Source organism: Ursus arctos, unplaced genomic scaffold, assembly GCF_023065955.2.
Source record: "Ursus arctos isolate Adak ecotype North America unplaced genomic scaffold, UrsArc2.0 scaffold_62, whole genome shotgun sequence".
Taxonomy (NCBI): Eukaryota; Metazoa; Chordata; class Mammalia; order Carnivora; family Ursidae; genus Ursus; species Ursus arctos.
Window position 1 is genome coordinate 198,576 of NW_026623081.1, and position 19,733 is coordinate 218,308.

The window sequence follows — 19,733 nt, forward strand, 5'->3', positions numbered from 1 at the left end:
GCCAAAAAGATGCCCACCGGTTATGAGGGGTGCCGAATAAATGAGCAAAGGACAGGACGATTTTGAGGGTGGGACAGTCTAGGAGGGCTTCCTGGCAGAGCCTGGGGAGGAAGAAGTTGGGGAAGCCGGAGCAAGGCTGTGTCTGGGCCCCCACCCGCAGCTTCAGTCCACACCCTGAGCTCTGCCCTGGGAAGCCTGGTGTGCACTTGAGTAACGGACACTGGCCGTTCTTACTTATTAACTTGGCTGTTTCTTGGTTTGACACCTAGGCTGGGAAAAAGTACAAAATAGCATAAAAGGGGCCCTTTTCAGGTCCACTTGCTCTTCCCGCTGGCTTCATATGAAGTACCTGTCCGACTCCAACGCACCCCTGCAATGTGCCTTTGGAACCGCTTGTGTTCTGGGAGGGAAAGCATGATTGGAGGGTCTAGAGCGAGCTGTTGGTCCTCACAGTTGAGTTGGGCTCACCCTGATACAAGACTAGCATTTTCCTTCTGGGTCCCTGACACCGATGAACCAAATCAGCACGGTTTTCTGTTTTAACTTTGGGGACCTGTTTTAATTTTGTTCTCAGACACCATACCCTGAGGACATTGATGAGTGGGACCCACCGTTTCTCCATGGCTGCTTTTCTGTAGGAACTCTAGGAGGTCCTGCAGACCTTGGTGCACTGCCTGCCGCCCCAGGCATGGGAATGGGGCAGCAGCCCTGAGAACTGGCTTAGATGTGTGCTCACTCCTCGCCACTAACGAGCTGGGAGGCCCGAACTGGGGCCCTGAGGTCTAAACAGCGAACCGCCCGCGGTGGCCGGAGAGAAGTCACCTCCCGCTTGGGTACCACCTTCTAGCTTCAGCGGGGCTGTCTCCTCAAGGAGTGGAGGCCGGGCCCCATCTTGATGGCTTGGGCTGCTGTCTGCTTCCCAGCTGTGGAGACTGGATCAGCTGGACCCCAAGGGCCTCTCTCGGTGGTGGTGGAGAGCACAGGCGGGGAGCAGAGGCACCTGGCGCATCACCCGGAGCCCTATCCTCCCCCCGCCCCAGGTGCGCTCCAGCACCTCCCAGAGCCCAGCGAGCGGCTCCCCACTGCTTCCCGTGTCTGCCGCCCATGCTGGGCCCACGGGCCCCCCCACCCTGGAGGTCTGCGGAGGGGCGTCTGGGGATCTGAGATCGCGCACAGGGCGGTCGCTAAGGAGGGAGATGCACTGGCTGCGGCCGGTCCTGGCCTCCAGGAGACCGCGCGCGGGACTCGGCTTCCCCCTCCTTCTCCCCAGAATCCCACTGTTCTCACTGCGCCTTCTTCTTCTTCTTCGTCTTCTGCAGCCGGGGCATGCCTGCACGTAGGGGCTCTAGAGGACCAAACTCAGTCCCGTACAGATTCCAGTAGCGGCCACCAGGTGGCTGCTCCGGACACCAGACCAGCGGGGGACCCCAAGGATTTCTGTGTTAGGTATTTGCCCAGAGCCACCCTGCTAGCGTGTGACAGAGCCAGGGACAGAAGTGAGCTCACGGCAACCAAAAGGCCCACGGGCCGGGAAAGCACCCCTGCAGCCTGAGTGGGCTCTGAGCTCCCTGTGGGTCACAGTGCGGTCCTGTCCCTGCCCCTGGGAGCTCGCCAGGGGTGCAGCACCCCAAGCCCCACCCTGGGAGCGAACAGGAGCCCCGGACTCCCCGGGGAGGGCCGCCCCCTGTAAACCGTCCTGAGGAGTTGTCGTTCCAGGCGTGGGTCGAGGTGTGGGCAGTCGAGGCACCAGGGCCACGAGGTAAAGCCAGTCCAGGGACTGCTCTGCCATTCTGTTTCTTTACTTTTCCTGCAGCAGAGAGTCCCAGCCCTTCACCATCTCTCTTGGTTCCCTGAGATCCCGCAGGCCGCTGGTTCGCATCCCCCACTCAGGAGGAGCTTAAAAAGCTAGAACAAAGCGCTCAGGACACCTGTCTGTATCCCAAAGGCTCTGGTGCAGGGGGCCTGTGGCTCCCCGGCGGGGTCTGCAGCGCAGGCCACTTTCAGGGCCACAAGTCCCAGGGACACCATGGGGATGGGCACAGAGGGGGTATTCCATAGCAAGAGTCTGTAAGTCAGCTGGAGAAACCCGGGGGCACCAGGGGGTGATAGCTGCACTACTCTCCATGCCTCATCTTCAGCAGGGGGGCCACTGGGGTCCTTGAGTCAGGACCACTGCCCAGCCACAGTGCTGCCTGCCTCTGACCTCATTCTCACCAGCCCGCCTTTTCCAGGAGAGCTGTGGCTGGTAGCCCACGGGGTGCATACTTTTGTCTTAAAATTAAACGTCTAATATGATAGGTATCAGTTGACATTGGCCTGCAAGATAAAAGCTCCTTGGGGGGAGTCTGTAGGTAGGTGTAAAGGGGTTCCTGAGGCCAAAAGGTTTGGGACCCCGGCTGGGATCTAGGATGCAAGAGTTTTATTTTTCCTTCCAGGCCGGGGAGCACTGGCCTACCCGCTCCATGGGCAGTCAGCTGTGACGGCCAAGGGGTGACCCCGGGGGAGCAGTTTCTCGCCACCACTGGGAAGGACAGGGCTTAATAGCCAGAAGGCCAGAAACGACAGCGACTAGTGGCCTTTCTGGGATAGGGACCGCAGCAGGAGACTAACACACAACCCCAACTTCCTGCAGATGCTTACAGACGCACGAAGGGCCTCGTACCCCCGAGGGCTCTGGGACTCGCGGGCTGTCTTCCCGATGACAGCCGAGAGGGCTTCTGGGTCCTTCCAGAAGGGAACTCGCCCAATTCTAGGCCCACTCGTGAGCCCAGCGTGCAGAGGGGTCCTTCCCTCCCCATCACCCCCTGCTTCCTGGAATCAGAGATGCCAGCACACAGTCATTCACTTTTCCGCATACTTTATTTGTTACAAACATACAATTTTTAAATATAGACTGTAAAACTCCATTTGCAAAATCTGCTATTGTAAGGAGTGCACACCAGCAGTAAGGATTCTTCAACTTTTGTCTCTGTGTTTCTGTCCGTTTTGCTAGTTAGTGGTCAATACGGGACCCGCCTGTCACAGGCCTGTCAGAAGCTTCCGGCTGTGCTCTCGCGGCTGCCTTGCTCGCGTCCACGCGGACTGGCACCCGGGCTTCCACCTCCAGGCCGTGAGCGCAACAGCCCGTCTACACTCTGCTTCTGAACGGTATCCAGGAAGTGTGATTTCTGAACGGCACTGCACCTCACGGGCTTGTTTGAATCGCCCATGCAGCTGTTAAAGTGCATTCTTCTTTTAAAAAATAAGAGGAATAATCTTTACTCTTTAACCAAGGTACTTAAAAAAAATGAACTTTTTGGTCTCTCAGCAGATATTCCCAAGTTGATCCTATCGCTACAAATTTTAGTGTTCTATTTACAAATATTTATAGGGTTATGGGTGGAGGGGACCTTATAAAATTAAAGGTGCGGCTTCTCTTGAAACAGAAATCAGTTCTACAAATTCATACACAGGAATACACACTTGGTTTACAACGTACAAGGATGTGGGTATTTACACAGAGACTGAAGACACCCCCAAACCCCTTTTTAAGTACCTAGTTGTCCGTCTAGATCAGGAAGCTCGGTCTCCTGCCACCAAGATTTGGTTTTAAATCATTGAAACGACTTCCACAGAGTCTCTACGGGCAGGACATCAGTCCCAACTTTGGAGTGAACCGTCTAATCTAAGGAAGCCCCTGGCGATTATGACCGGCAGTGAGGGTTCCTACAGGATGGAAAGTGTGCTGTCTGGAAACGTATCAGAAGACAAATGGACTCTGAGAAATGATCCTGGAAAAACATTTGCACGAAGGAGCAAAAGGATGACTAAATCCCCACTAACGGTTCAAATACACCAATCATCTTAGCTATCACACGCATACTGATGATGACTGAGAAAGACCCCACATACACTCTCCTGCGGGCACAACACGTAAAACTGGGCTCTAGAAGTGCGCCCTGTACTTGGACTTCTGCTCCATCTATGAATTTCTAGGAATCCGGAGAGCTTTTGTGCGCGGAGGTGACCTGCAGGTTTATGCCTCGTATCGGAGCGATGAGCAACGACACCCCCAAATCCCTACGACACAAATGTGCTTCGTGAGAGAATCCTGTCCTGCAATTTTCTTGGGCCTCTCTCCCTGCACTTGTGTGTCCCTGAAAAGGGAATTTAAAAAGGGAAGGAATATCCTACTTGCCATTCTGTTTCCAACAGGGTTTTTTGAACTAGCCTGCTCTTACGACACAGGGTGAGACCGGGGAAAGTCTGCTGCAGGACTTACTGGAGGCAGGAAAGAAAGACAAGCTCGCGGCACCTGCAACACCCTGGCTCGCGCACGGGCAACGCGAAGGCATCCACCGCTTTCCCTCAGTAGGATGGCCCCACAGGTCACCGTCCTACAGACACAATCGACCCTCTCTTATCCGGGTCGGTGGACATTTCCCACACAGGGCACTCGACATTTGCTCCTAGACTCACGATCTCATGCTAGTCAAAAGTACGGTCACGCTCCTTCATCAGACTGTCTCTTACAATCACCTATGGGGGAAAACAACATCTTGGCTTCAAACAAAGCTCTGCTCTCCTGCGATGAGGAGCCCCGCGGAGCAGGGAAACGACCCACACGATGTCTGCGGTGTTTTCCCGTGGCTTTACCGCTCCCGGTCCGCATGTCTAACTCGAGAGGCAGGAGTCAGATTTGCAAACGAAATGGAAAAGATGGTGAACAAGGTAATCACACTGATGGCATATTCCCTGTTTCCTCAGGGAATACAGAATACATTCATAAAAGTCTTACTTGGATCAAGGGGAACGGGTATCACCTGGAACTTGCCAGAGTAGTTAAGTCTTCATGATACACCTTTATTATTTTTTTATTTTCCAAATCAGATTTTCATCCTGACCACTGGACCACATTTATTGAAAGAAGGGTCTGTTGAATCCATCAGTAATGAAACTACATTTTAAGACCAAGGGCTGGAAACAGTGACTTTAACTCTCGAACTGGGATAAATGAACTCACCGTCCCCGAGTGTGAGCTCTTAAGACTTGGGGGGGGGGGGGTGTTTGATAATCAATGACTTTGCTTTCCTAGATTTAGAAACTGGGAAAATGAGATTCCATTTTTGCCATATCCGCCGCCCTCTATCTGCAATTTCAAAAACGGGGCGCCGACAAGCACTTTTTGTGTCTGTATTTTTCTTAAGGTAAATGTGGTTTTCTTTCTTTTCTCTTTTCTACAAGTTATCCCCCCAGCCCACCCATGCGCCCACTATCCAGTTTATTCAAGGGGGGATAGTAACTGTTTAGGAAGACAGCTCATGGATTTACAGTACTCTAAAACCAACCCTGAAAACTGATAATCTCATTCACTTCTCTAACTTCAGTGCTGTTGTTGACAGGAAAAAAAAAAAAAAGTTACCTTAAGGCTTAAGGGAAAGTAACTTTTTAAATTGTGATTGCAGCATTGTTTACTCTCCCATCGACTGGAAGCTAGCAGAATGCATTCTGGATCAACAATACAAACTTCCTAACATTAGCAAAGGTTTTCACTCTTCTTACACAGAACAATATTCGTAAGCAGATTACCTAAGGGAGCCTGAGAAACCATGATCCACATCACATGAAGATCCCATGAATTTCATTATCAAAAAGTGCTTTATCTTTGAGAAATATGTCGGGGTTCAAATGGAAATATACAATGTAAGATCACTCGACACTTTCTCAAGTGAAGTACAAAGTGGAAGAGGAGCAAAACGATGGGAGGCTCTGCTCTCTGAACAGGCCTCGTGCATGTGATTTTTAGGGTGGATTGCATTAAAATCGTTTGAAGAGTTAACAGTGGGATTTTACACCACTCTCTCTATTCTAAAACCTGAGATTGGACACCAAAGCAGTCAACTTTGTTACTTATCAGAGCAATTCTGATCCTTCCTAAAAATAGAAGACAACTCAATTGAATTGATAACTCCAGGGTCAAAACCACGAACTTCCCCAGGTTTGGAAAGGAGCCGGACCAGGCACGCATAGGACACCAAGAGTGGCCCGCACAAGGCCTCTCGGTGAGTCACCTTCGCACCCACGAGGTCACTTCCCTCCGTCCCTCTCACTGATCAAGGCCACGTTATTTGCAAATGAATATCTACTGAGAGATCAGTTGTGCATTGGACAAAGTACCGTAACTGGGTTAAAAATGAAAACAAATTTTACAGTGAAGAATACGTATGTGCATGGCTTACACACTCAAGCTTCTCCCTAAGGTCATCCGCCTCCAGAGCAAGGCGGATGCCAAGCCATAGTTACCGCTCGATACCTTGTGCAGGTCACTCTACCCTCCAGTAGAGCCGGTCAAGGTCACACAGAACAAAGCATCCTCAGCAACTATGCGCCTGAAGTGTGTAGCCGTTTACAGACCACTCAATATGAGGGCATTATTATAACCAGCCTCTTCTGCCCACAACCCTGCACTTTTTCAGATAAGACAGGATAACTGTTTTGTTTTGAGAAAACTGAAGCTTGTGTCTCCTTGAAAGACCTGCAATTTACTGCCAGGCGAGGGAGGGGCCGGAGGGAGCAGGAGGGGCCGAGCCGCCCGTGCCCCCCGCAGCCCCTCCACCGGCTGGCAGCAAACCGTTGTGGAAAGTGACCTTACAAGTGGCCGTGTGTGTGCCACGGCCACAGCCCTTCTGACCGACTCCACGCCTCCCATGGCAGCTCAGGGTGTCTGCGTTTCCCATTGGGTTTCCACTTTTGAGTTTTGGGTGCCATACAGATTCACGTGGCGCTCTGTGCAGCACATGCACTGAAGGCTTTCTCTGCGGACTAGAACCGCCCCGCTACTCGAACGACAGTGGGGACAATAGAAACCACGAGGCGATGGCGGGATCTCGCCACAGAGTTTCGCTCTTTTGATTCCGTTCCTGCCATTGGACTTCTCGTGTCCAGAATGGCACTGGCTTGAGAAACACTCTACCAATGATCGTAAAAAGAATTTTCGTTCCCCACTTCTTAGAACTATTTTGAACATGTGATTAGCCGGGATGCTTGCCAAGGTTAAAGGACAAACCCTAAATCACTGTTCGTAGTAGAGGATGAAAACCAGAACCAAAAAAAAAAAATCTGGTTGTTTCCCAGAGTCTGTAATGCCATTTTTCTGACTGGAATTAACAGATTTTCTTTGCTAAGCGCTGTTTCTGAAGGAGTTCTGAAATCCTGCCTCGTCAAGAGGCCACACATCAAAAGAGCAGTCTCCGTGCTTCGCGGATTTCTATTGCCCCAGAACAGTGAGTGGAATCAGGGTCAGTGAAATGCTACAACTAGTCCACACCCTTCTGTAATCTTCCTGCAGCGAGAAGAGAGGCAGCGAACCACCCCCTGCAGGAGAAACAAACCTTTGAGATTGGTTAAGACTTAAAAACCCACCACTATGACGTTTACCACTTAATCTTACGTAGGCAGGTCAAAATTTTAATATAAATTACTTTTTCCAACACATAGCTTATGCATTCTTTGCTCCTTTTTTTGGAGGATTCTCAAATTGACATCTAAAGATTTACATATGATATATTACTGTTATACGGTCTAATGACTAAGAAAATTTCTCTGGTAACCAAAGCTGATGCCATATATGGTAGTGTTCTTGGCATATACTCTGTATGCCTCAGAGCACTTCCACATTCTTTCTCTTCAGCTAATTATAGCTTAGTAGCCACTGGTGAAGGATTGTGAAGACCCTGTCATTTCTACAGAATCTAGTTACTCCAATTCGGCCAAACAAAAAGGAAAGAAAAAAAAATACACCAACCCCTTCCAAAGGGGAGGCGCTGCACCTTTGCAAAATTGAACTGGCTCACTCGAGCTGAGCAACAGAACCACCACCGAAGCAAGAAAACAAGTTGGTCTAAACAGGAATTGTACGCAGCTTGAAAACGAACAAGTCACGGCAGTTCACGGAGAGCTGCAACCTGGCTTGTCAGTGCTGCCTCAAAGCTGGAAACTGAAACAGTTTCTGCAAACCTCACGCTAGCTTCGCGGCGCCCTTATGGAAACGGTTTAGGGATTTGTTCTCCGCAGCAAAGAAATCGACACTCAAAACACATAGGTCAATACAGCAGGACATTATTGAAAACAGCTGCCTTGTGGTACAAAATACAGTACAAGTATATACGGATGTCATTAAAACATCAAAAATACTATTGCTCCCATACAGTTTAGGAAACATTCTTTGCGACGGAGAAAGTTTCTTTTAAAAAAAGGAAAAGCTTTAAAAAAAATCTGTTTAAAAAGTCTACTGTGGAGGATGAGAGTACAGAAAGAGTCTGAAAAGGGCACCAATGTTTGTGGCTCTTCCACTGTTTTTTTTTGTTTTTTTTTTTAAAACAAAACTAAGATCAACAGTATTCTGAATCATAGTCTAATTTTTTAAAAAAGCCTAATTTTATGTACAGTTCTTTCCCTCCCTCTCGGCCACGATGCATGAAGACGACCTTTTTGTTGATTACTTATTTCCCAATAAATACAAAAGGATTGTAGAGATTGAATACCAAACTCAGATAATAAAAGGATATGCAATAAATTAAATGGCAGCTCAGATAAAGGGCAGGCATGCAGTTAAAAAAAAAAAATACTAAGATCGTGGAGGTGGGGTTACTTGCCTCCTGGTTGAGAAGGTGTCGCACAAAGGATACCTACAAACTTTGGAAAGAACGTTAGCTCCCGTTCAATTCAAAGTCACCTAGGTCTGTGACACTTCTAGAAATACCTTGTGATGGGGTGGGATTAACTTGATTAGTAAAAATCATTTCTACTGAAAATCCATGTAAAATATAGAAGAGGCGATCCTTGAAAACCCCAACTTTTATTCTTGAAAAACAGCTGGATAAACTGGCAAAAGCCAGTCTGTTGAAATTTCAGGATGGTCTAAAAATGCTTCCAGGACATAGTCAGCATTTGCACGTTCCCTTCATCTCCATTCCGATGGATCTCAGCTTCTAAAGGGCACACTGCTCCAATCACTCATCCATCACTTGCCAACTTTGATCGGGAGGTACTGAAACAATGGATCGAGTTCTTAAAAACTGACTTTAAAAGAATAGATGCTGCTGGAATTCTGGACCTGAGGATCTTTAGTATGTGAACAAATCCACAGACGGAACTGAAGGTAGGTGAAGACTTCAGTTTTGGTTATTTCCAACTTTACTGCGAGGACATATATTCCATTAAAGCTCAGGCTTGTAGCCACACTGTTCCTCTTGTAGGTATCTTCAAGTTTTAGGCTTGAAAATCCCTCAGCCAACCAGTGGCCCAAACAGCCGAATTAGCCATAATTCAGTGGCTCAGGCGGAGCAGCCACAGGGACCTGGCTCTCCTTCATCCCTAAGCCACCTCTTGGTCATGACCTCCGTGTCTAGAGACCGGGGGAAGGACTTTAGTGAGCAGCAACTAATCCACTCAAACAGTCCTCCCTGTGCTTGATGCCGGATTTCTTCCGGTGCCTACCTCAGCAGCCCCCAATGTAAAATCGCTCTTGGCTCGGAAAAAAACGTGGCCAGCTTCTAAAATCCTTTAGTAACAGATTCTAGTTGAAGGACTGACATCTGAATCCATTTGCACCAGGAAAACAATGCCACAAAGAGACACGGACACTGGTCCAGGTTCCACGCAAAACCATTTCAGACAAAATGGACCCAATTTGTTTCTGTATTCCCCGGTGGCTTCTGGAATTCTTATTCTGCCCTGTCCATGATTATTTAAAGTTGCACTCCTTTTCATGAACCCTGTACCCTCAGAACTGGGCAAAGGCCAAGGCCTCTCTCTTCTCAAGAATTCCACGAAGACCTAGATCCAATATGCTCATTTCAATGGAGGTGAAGAGATCGACCCCAGAACAGTGAGGTCCGGAGAGATCGTCAGGCCAGGACATCCGGGTAGAACACAAATGCAGCTGTCATGGACGGGTCTGGGGAACTCGAGTGTTCCCTGGCCCTGGGCACGTTAGGATCTGCCCCCGCTGCAGGGCTACCCTGGCGGGGTCACAAACCCCAACTGGAAACTACGGAAACCAAGACGATTTTGCTCAGGTTGTCTCCTCTTTGCAGGCTGCTGTCAATTCCTTGGAACTTTGCTGCTTTTCTCGAATTGTCCGCGACTGTTCTTTTGTGGTTATTTTTCTTAATGAACTGTATTATTTTTTAACTTTGTGTTCTCCCGACGGGGCCCCCTTGCTCCGCCTCCGCTAGCTCCCTGGGGATGAGCAGGAAGGGGGCTCTCCAGCCAAGGGAATGGTGGCGGGGCTGGGGGCCCCATCGGGGAAGCGACGCACTTCAATCCTCGTCCACCTCCTCGCCCTCCGACTCGTCCCCACCGCGTCGCTCGTACAGCTTATCCCTCTGCCGCTCCTGGATCTCTTTCATCTCGTCCGCGTACCGGCAAAAGGCGCCCCCGAACTTGCCCCAGGCCTTGAAGGGGACGGTGATGGCGTTGCGGTAGGACGGCTTCACCTCGCTCACTCGCAGGAACACGCCGTACTTGTTGCAGCCCACGTCGAAGAAGAAGCGCTTGGAGTCCACAGTGATGGAGGTGCCTTCTGGGAGCTCGCCGTAAAGGCCGCCGCCCGCGCCCCCCGCGCCACCGCCCGGGCCCCCCGCCAGCTCGTCGTCGTCGCCGCCGTAGTCGTCGATGAGCTTCGCCAGGGCGTCCCGGAACTCGATGAGGCCCTGCGCGGGCAGCGCGATGGTCTGCCCGCTCTGCAGGCCGCCGGGCCCGGGGCCGCCGCCGCCGCGGTTGACTGTCTGGCGGATGCGTAGAAAGCGGCCGCGCTGGTTCTCCTTGAGGTCCAGGTAGTACTTGCGGTTCTCGCGCACCAGGAACTCGCTCTTGAGCGCGCGCCGCGGCCCGCCGCCGTCCTCGGCGCCCGCCGCCGCCGCCGCCACCTGTTCCGGGCTGCTGGGGCCCAGCTGCGCGTAGTGCTCGATGAAATCGCCCAAGTAGTCGCGGAACTCAGCGGCCACCGCCATGGACAGCGTCAAGCGGCTCTTGGAGCCCCCCGCGCCCACCTCGGCGATCTTCAGGAAGCGGCCCTTAGCGTTCTGCTTCACGTCCAGGTAGAAGCGCTTGTTCTGGATGTCCAGCCGCTTCGAGGCCAACTCCTGAGTCTCCTGCTCGCCGCCGCGGGCCGCGGGCTGGAAGCCGCCGGGCCCGCCGCCGCCGCCGCGTTCACTGCCGCTGTCGCCGTCCGCCATCTTCTCGGCCGCCGCCGCCGCCGCCGCGCCTCGGCCGCCGCCGCCGCCCGCCGCGCTCGCGCCCGCCCTCCGCCCTGCGGCTCGCTCTCCGGGGCCCCCAGCCTCGCCCGCCGGCCGCTCACGCGCTCCCGCCGCTCATCGCCGGCCGCCGCCGCCGCCGCCGCCCCCCATCGCCCCGCGCTCCGCCCCGCCACTTCCGCCCGGCTCGCGCCAGCTTCCGGCGCGCGCCCCCTGACGCCACCCGCCCCGCCCACACGTCCTCGCGGCCGGAAGCGCCGCGCGCCGCGGCGGCAGCGGGGCGCAGAACAGTGACGTCGCGGCGCGCGGCGCCCTGGGAAGGGGAGAGCGTCCCGGGAGGTGAAGGGTGTGGGAGGGCCCGGGGAGGAGACCTTGTGCGTCCTTTTTGCGGTCGCGTGTTTCCCGGGTGCCAGACTCGTCGAAATAAGTGCCCTTCCTTGTAGGGACAGCGGTTATGATTGTGGTGACATCCAAAGGGAGAGGCATTAAAGGAGGGAGGATGCCGGGGTCATCCGGTCTCCGAACAAAGCTGACCCGGTAGCGTTGCTGGGCAACGGCCCGGGAATGGCGGGCGCTCCGCCTCACGTGGGCGCGGTGACGTCATCGCCAAGGGCCGGAGGGGAGGAGGGGTGCGGGGCGGGGGTGGGGACGCAGCTTCCGTCCGCCGCCCTCAGAGGGCGGGCCGGTCCGGTGAAAAGCATCTGGTCCAGGGAGGCCATGGGCCTCTGCGGGCGCCGCACCCCGTTTGGCTTCCGTGAAAGGTTCCCCCGCGGCTGCTCCTTGAGGTCCTGCCGGCCGTCCCGCCGCGGCGACCCGACTCCGCTCGGGAGGGACTTGCCGCCCCTCTGCGCCTTGCCCACCGGCCTGGTTCTGACCGGCCTGGTTCTGCCTGATGAAGATCTCGGTCTTTGGTTTTGATCCTAGGATCTTCTCGTTTTTCATATATTCTCGCTTTTGATGATCATATATTTTTCAGACTTTAAACTGTTTTTTAAAACGTATGTGATTACATCATGTTTTACGTTTAATTCTGGTTTGTAACATTTTGGTGCATACTTTGAACCAGAGAATCTAAAAAATTTCCTTCAAATGGCCAATTGTCCATGTACTATTTATTGAACGAGGACGGATCTTGACAGGTGGAGATGGATGTAGATTATTTTGGGCAGAGGGAACATATGTTCCCAGATGGCAAGAAGTCTGGTTTGGCTGGAGCCCAGGGTCTGCGAGGAGGGGGGGTGGTGAAAATCACAGCGGGAGGGCCTTGACCTCTAGGCCGGGGCTTGGACTTGGGGGAGGGGGCGGCAGAGCTATTTGAGCAGGAGTGTGACATGTATGCCTGCTCTGTAGTTCGTGGAGGTGACTCATGGCACAGGATGGCATGGCAGGGTCCATTAGGAGGCAACAACTGTGTTGCAGACCCAAGCAAGCAGGGACTGGAGGTGGCTGGTGGAGAGGAAGGGAGCGTGTGGGGCCTTTGGGGCAAGAGAAGCATCAAGATTTAAAAAACGGATGTGGGGGCATGCCAGAGAAGTCCACGTGGATGTTAGCGTGCCCAAGGCTGCTGGGGAGGACCAGCTCTGGAGATGATAGGGAGCGCTGAGCAGAGAACTCCTGGGTCCCTACCCACAGATGTTAGGTGCTCCTCCCCCAAGCAGCTCACAGAGAATGGTGCACAATGGGAGGAGCTTTGGTGCATTTTTGGAATATCACATTCTTTCCCCAGAAGTTTATATTTTCTTAATGGCCTTAAGCACCTGCTGTGACTGCCTTTTGGCAAATCCAGCACAGATGAGAGTGGGTCCAAGTGTCGGGCGGGGTGTTAAATTTGAGGAGCTGGCTGGCTGCCCAAGGGGAGACATGCAGGCAGCTGTGGGACCCAGACAAGCTAAGTCGAGGAGAGGGGCGGCAGGTTTGGCAGCCACAGGCAGACAGGGTGGATATGACCTTAGCTCCTGGGAGGCAATGAAGAGGGGTCAGGGATAGGCAGACAAGATGAGGTGACAAAGGCTGAAGAGTTGGTGTTACAGTTCGTACTGAGCCTGCATGTCCACTGCCCACAGGTCCCAGGCATGGGCAAAAATCACACAGTTCTAAGAGGTGGAGCAGAGATCCTTGCTCACGTTGCAGTTCTAAATTCTCTCTCTCACGCCACCATTTGCGGGGAGCGTGGAAGCCAGATGTCACAGTGCTATGGAGTGGGTGTGGGTGGGGAAGGATGGCACCCGGCAAACGGAGGTGTCTGGCTGCCTTCCAGAGGCCTGAGCTGGCTCCGAGGCTGGGGAGCACAGAGGGGAGTGGTCATTCAGTGAGGGCCTGCAGTGGCCAGGGGCTGGGCACAGAGGGAAGGGCTTGGCCCTGGCAGGTGAGCAGGGAGAGCGGACGACAGACAGGAGCTTCTGGTGGGGAGGAGAGACGATGGGGCTTTCCGCCAAAGGCTGCATCTGCTCCAGAGCCTGAGTGAGGCCGCCTGCTGAGGTCGAGGCTTGGGCGCAACTAGAATCCCCCTGAGCAGCTGGTCTGGCCAAGGCTGGGGCAAAAGCATGCTGCTTCCTGCAGCCACTGTGAGCAGCTGGCATTGGGCAGGAGGCACAGATGGCAGTGGGCCTTGCCAGCGCTGGGGAGACACGCAAGGGACTGGGGTCCGTGGCCTCAGATGACCAGCCCTTCTCCCAGTTCCTGCTCCGCCCCCCATTATTGTTCCTATTAAGCTTAAAATTGCAACGGAATTGTTCAAGAGTAGCGCTCTTGACCCATACACCCCAAATGTTACTCTATTTTAACACGTTTGTTTCCTCTCTTTTTTCTCCCCCCAGGACCCTTTGAGAATGAGCTGCAGACACCGTGCCCTGGTGTCAAGGGGGGCCCCTCTTGCGGGCGCTGGCACCGAGACTCCCAGCTGGCACCCCATGTGCAGATGCTTCTCAGCATGACACTCTGGTCACGGTTTCCAGCTGGCGTGCGTCAAAGCCTCCAGTGACCTCTTCTTGCTTTGTTGTTGGTGCACGAGCTAAAGAGATGGCCTCATCCGGGCCTGGCAGAAGGTCCACACCTGCTGTCATTCTGGGGATTTTTGTCTGCCGTGAGGTAGAAAATCAATTTCTTGCTCGGGTGTCGAGTTCCAGACACAGTTTCTAGCCTTGGGGCTTCTCAGGCAATGCACTAGCTCTCCAGGATTTAAAACTGCTCTTGGCCTTAAAACCCAGCTCTCGGGCACTCCCAGAGGCTGGCACACGGCTTCACGCGCACTTGTCAAGCCCTGTGTATCCTGCGCTCACCAGCACTGCCACGCGGCCTTGGGAGCCCCAGGAGAGGTGTCCGTCCCTCCTGGGAACAGCCCAGCCTCCACTGCCCGGCACTCGGTGACAGCGAGTGGCCTCACTCCAGCTTCCCGGGCACCCGTGCGCTCCCTGGGCAGTGAGCAGGCCGCATGTGCAGACCGCGAGCTCCAGAGCAATCCTTGCCCTTCCTTCCTGGCGTTAGTCCTGGTGGTGTGCAGATGTCTCCCGCAAGCTCCCTGTTCTGTAAAGACGTGGTGTTGAGAGCACATGTGCATCAAGCCCAGAAGTACTTTTGTCTTTGAGGGAAATTATGTTTGTTGGACGAGAGAGATGAAAGCCCCAACAGAACAACCTTAAAGGAACAGGATCCCAGGGCGCTTGGCTGTCTCAGTCTGTAGAGCATGTGACTCTTGGTCTCAGGGTTGTGAGTTCCCCACGTTGGCCCTGGAGCCTACTTTATTTATTTTTTATTTTTTAAAATTTTTAAAAAGATTTTATTTATTCATTTGACAGAGAGAGAGAGACCACCAGTGAGAGAGGGAACACAAGCAGGGGGAGTGGGAGAGGAAGAAGCAGGCTTCCAGCAAAGGAGCCTGATGTGGGGCTCGATCCCATCACACCAGGATCACACCCTGAGCCGAAGGCAGACGCTCAATGACTGAGCCACCCAGGCGCCCCCCTGGAGCCTACTTTAAAAAAATAAAGTAAAATTGGGGCACCTGGGTGGCTCAGTGGGTTAAGTGTCTGACTCTTGATTTCAGCTCAGGTCTTGATCTCAGGGTCGTGAGTTCAAGCCCTGCATTAGGCTCCACGCTGGACATAGAGCCTACTTAAAAAATTAAATTAAATTAAAAATAAATCCTTAAAAAAAAAAAAAGGGAACAGGGTCCCTAAAATAGAAGAGTCAGAAATCGTATTAGCTGGTGATGCATAAGCAGGTCTGGGGAGGCTATAACTAGGGTCACTCATGCCTTGAATGGAGGGCAGCCTCTTCTGGGGGACAGCAGGGTGTGAGTCCTCCAGCTGTTTGGGGACACGTTTGCCCTTTCCCAGTAACCCTACAAGTCTTTCCACAGAGTCAGACAGCAGCCGTCTTGTCTGGCTGCTCATTCCATCCAGAAGATCTTAAGGGTTTGCCCTCACCCCAGAGCTTCCTGGGGGTTTTGCTTTCGCCTGCCTTGCACCTTCCAGAAGGCTGCATGGCTCAGCACTGGGCCCCTCAGCACTGGGCCCCTTCGCTCAGCCAGACAGGGGCCTCCCTTAGGCTGGAGTTGCACACAGAGCAAGGCTGCGTGATCGAGGGACAACGGGGGCGGAGATTGAGACAAACCCTGTGACCTTGGGTTACAGTCCGAGGTACCAGTTCCAGCTCATGGTTTCATTCCACGAACAAGTGTGTGCACTCACACAGACACGCGGACACGCAGATGTGGGCGCATGTATTATGCGGGTTTCCTAGAAGCAGCGACACCCCAGCAGCAATGGGCACACTCAGCACCAGATCCGGTTTCTTAATTCCGTTCTCTGCTGCTCCGAGGAACACCCAGCTCCAGGACTGGGGGAGAGCAAGCAGAGGCTGAGCCTGGAGTACTTAGGTCAGCAAGTGCTCAGAATGTGAGGGGGACATGTCAAAGGGTCACTCGTGCTGGCTCGGTCTGGGACAACATAACCATCAGGTAATGAGGGCAACAGATGGTAAGCCATTGACTAAGATCAGAATCCAGTGTATGCCTCCTGAGACCAACAAATGAACGAGAGAAAGGAAAGCCCTTCCCTGCAGTAGAAAGACCGGTAATAAGGAAGAAAAAGATGAAATTTGAGAAACATTTAGTGGCCAGCATAGTAATGATGGAGTAAAAAAATCCCCAGTGGGGACGCCTGGGTGGCTCAGTTGAGCGTCTGCCTTCTGCTCGGGTCGTGGTCCTGGGGTCGTGGGATCGAGTACTGCATCGGGCTCCCTGCTCAGCGGGGAGCCTGCTTCTCCCTCTGCCCCTCACCCTGCTCATGCTCACTCTCTCCCTCTCTCTCTCCCTCTCTCAAATAAATATGCTCTTCCCCCTGCTTGTTCTCCCCCCCCGTCAAATAAAAATTTTTTTTTTAAGATTTTATTTATTTATTTGACAGAGCCAGCCAGCGAGAGAGGGAACACAAGCAGGGGGAGCAGGAGAGGAAGAAGCAGGCTCCTAGTGGAGAAGCCCGATATGGGGCTCGATCCCAGAACTCTGGGATCACACCCTGAGCTGAAGGCAGACGCTTAATGACTGCGCCACCCAGGCGCCCCTCAAATAAAATATTTTTTTAAAAAGTTTGTGTAGGGAAAATAGACACTGATGTCTCTGCAGGGAGCCTGCTTCTCCCTCTCCCTCTTTCCCTCCCCCTGCTCATGTGCATGCGCGCGCTCTCTCTCTCTCTCTCTGTCAAATAAATAAAACCTTTAAAAAGACTAGTGTAGGGGTCCCTGGGTGGCTCAGTCAGTTAAGCGACTGCTGTCAGCTCAGGTCATGATTTCCAGGTCCGGGATCGAGTCCCACATGGGGCTCCCTGCTCAGTGGGGAGTCTGCTTCTCCCTCTCTCTCCCTCTGCTCCTCCTCCCTGCTCATTCTCTCTCTCTCAAATAAATAAAATCTTTAAAAAAAAAAAAGTTAAAAGACTATTGTAATAAAAGCTCTTGAATTACCATCTATTTCAAGAACTAAGACATTGATAACTTAAATCTGTTCTTTATTTCTCCTAGAGTCTGTCCCCCATCTCTAAAATCCTAAATTATAAAAAAAATCATTTATTTTTATTTTTGTAACTTTATAAAAGAATCCTATTGTAAGAACCAAATACCACAATAAAGCGAGTCAAATGAATATTTTGGTTTCCAGTGCATATAAAAATTAGCTTTACCCTGTATTTTCTGTGGGCAGTAGCATGACGTTTAGAAAGAACATACGTGCCTTAATTAAAACATCCTTTGTTGCTGAAGTAAGCTAATTATCCGAGCTTAGATCACCGTAACGGATAAAATAGTAATGAAAAAGCTTGAAATCTTATGAGAATCACCAAAATGGGATGCAGACTTGAAATGAGCAAATCCTGCTGGAACAGTGGTGCCCACGGACATGCTCGACCCAGGTTTGCCATAATTCTAACATTTGTTAAAAAAAAAAAAAAGCAACATCTGTGAAACACAATAAAGCAAAGTGAAATTAAATGAGGTGTGCCTGTGTGTGTGTGTGTGTGTGTGTGTGTACACAGAGCATGAGAGAGTGAGGGAGACATTTATTTTAAGGAATTGCTCATACTGTTGTGGGCACCAGCGGCAGCAGGGGACCCAGGGAGGAGCTGACGTTGCATCTTGAGTCTGAAGGCTGCCTGGAGGCAGAATTTCCTTGTGTCCCAGGGGACTTCAGTCGTTTTTCTCTTCAGGCCTTCAACTGATTGGACAAGGCCCACCCGCATGATGGAGCGTGATCTGCTTTAACCAGAGTCCCCTGCTGTAAATGTTGATCTCACCTAAACCATACCTTCACCCTGACATCTGGATTGGTGTTTGACCAAATATCTGGGTGCCGGGGCCCGGCCAAGCTTCACTCCCCATCACGGTGTGAAGACTCACACACACTTCTTTGTCTAGCTGGAATGAAACGTGTTCACTGCTGTATAATACACTATGGGGAAATACCACCAGCCCGCGGCATCAGGGTCATGGCTGCTGTCACCAACAGGCCGGGGGACTCTGGAACTTGTTTTCCGAGGCACACGGGTGGGGCTTGGCTTAGGTGAACACCCAGAGGCCGTTTCCCTAGCTGTTTGGCCCGTGAGTGGCCATAGCTTGCTGTTGGGGATCGGCCTGTTGACGGCTCTAGCCCACGTGTCCGGCAGGCGGGGAGCTCTGTGCGTGTCTTCCCTGCAAGCACACTGGCTTCGTCTTCTCCCGTCTGCAGCTCATCTTTGCCTTCTTCAGGGCGATCTTAGTGGCGGCCTGTGCGCTGATTTACCAGGACGCAGCAAACACTGCAGTGTGTCCCCGGCTGTCCGCCCGGCCTCGCACCCCAGTCCAGCAGCCCTCATGTTCTGATGGCATTGGTCCGGTGTGAAGCCCCCCCGGATTCTAACTGAGCTGGCCAAGATCCCCGGGTCACTCCCAGGAGTCTAGAGGCTGGTGGGTTTGAATGGGGAGTAAAGAGAGCGTGAGTTTATTAGGCAGCGTGGGGCAGTCCCAGCAGGGCGGAGCAGGAGTAGAGAATGGGCCCGGGGAAGTTTCCAGCCTTCCAAACACACTGCGCTGGGAGCTGAGGGCTGCCTGGCATGGGAAAGTGGGCCCGGGGTCCCCTCTGTGTGCACAGCGCCTTGGGGTCTGGTTGAAGGTCCGCCACCCCTGCCGTGGCCCCCTGGACAGTTCCCAGGCCTTGTGGCTGCCTGGGTCCCCACAGCCCAGCCTGCCCCGTCACCTCCCCTGCCGCCCCTGGGGGTCCCAGTGGCTCCTCACACCTTGCCTGCCGGCACTGATGGCTCTCTGAGCTCAAACCGATTTGCCCCTGGCTGGTCCTTCTGTTGCTGTCAGAAGCCCTCACGTGCTCTGTGGCTCTGGCTGGCCCTCCTGCCTCCATCTCAGACTCCATGTGGCTGAGACCAGCCCCTAGCCACCACCGCCCCCCCAGGTCCAGCCCTGCTGTCCCCACTGTTGGAGGCTCGGCCACGCCATCTGCTCCCGAGGCACCTGTCACAGCTGAATTTACCCCAAAATGGAGCCTGACACTGAGGGTCAGAGCCATGGACTAGAGCCTTGAATGTGCTCTCGTTGCCCAAACCTGGCCCTCTTCTGTCTTCAGAGCACAAATAGGATAAACTCCCGGGTCCAGGGACCGTATTTCCCTCTCGCTCTTCCCAATCCATTTGTATCTTCCCACCTGCCCGCTGAGAGAAGCAGCCAGCCGCCACCCTCACGCCCTGTCCAGTGAGTTGCTTCTTTGTTTGAGCCAAGTTTCAATTCAGAAGCTAGAAAGACAGTATTTTTAAAGTATCATTGATGAAAACCTCACTAAAATATCGAAGGAAATTTAAAAATGAAAAAATTTCACACACAACCCTACTGCCCCTGTGCACTGATTTCCAGCATTTTCCTTTTTCAGGTTCCCTTCTAGTCCTGGCAAGTCTCTCATTTGGTTGTAATTAGCATGTGGTTATACATAGCACACGAGAACAAAACTGTTTCCTCCTGCTTCCC

At 52.7% G+C, this 19,733-nt stretch overlaps 1 protein-coding gene and 1 long non-coding RNA gene across 2 annotated transcripts; one reads left to right on the forward strand and one right to left on the reverse strand.

Moving 5' to 3' along the window:
- Nucleotides 1-2,840: 2,840 nt before the first annotated feature.
- Nucleotides 2,841-11,242, reverse strand: PURB (purine rich element binding protein B). Its single transcript, XM_057308189.1, has one exon. It carries the CDS (start codon nucleotides 11,217-11,219, stop codon nucleotides 10,302-10,304), a length of 918 nt encoding a protein of 305 aa, XP_057164172.1. The 5' UTR covers nucleotides 11,220-11,242; the 3' UTR covers nucleotides 2,841-10,301.
- Nucleotides 11,243-11,881: 639 nt separating this feature from the next.
- On the forward strand, nucleotides 11,882-17,373 carry LOC130542970 (uncharacterized). Its single transcript, XR_008957919.1, has 2 exons — nucleotides 11,882-12,235; nucleotides 14,054-17,373. It is a non-coding gene; the product is annotated as an uncharacterized LOC130542970 (long non-coding RNA).
- Nucleotides 17,374-19,733: the final 2,360 nt, after the last annotated feature.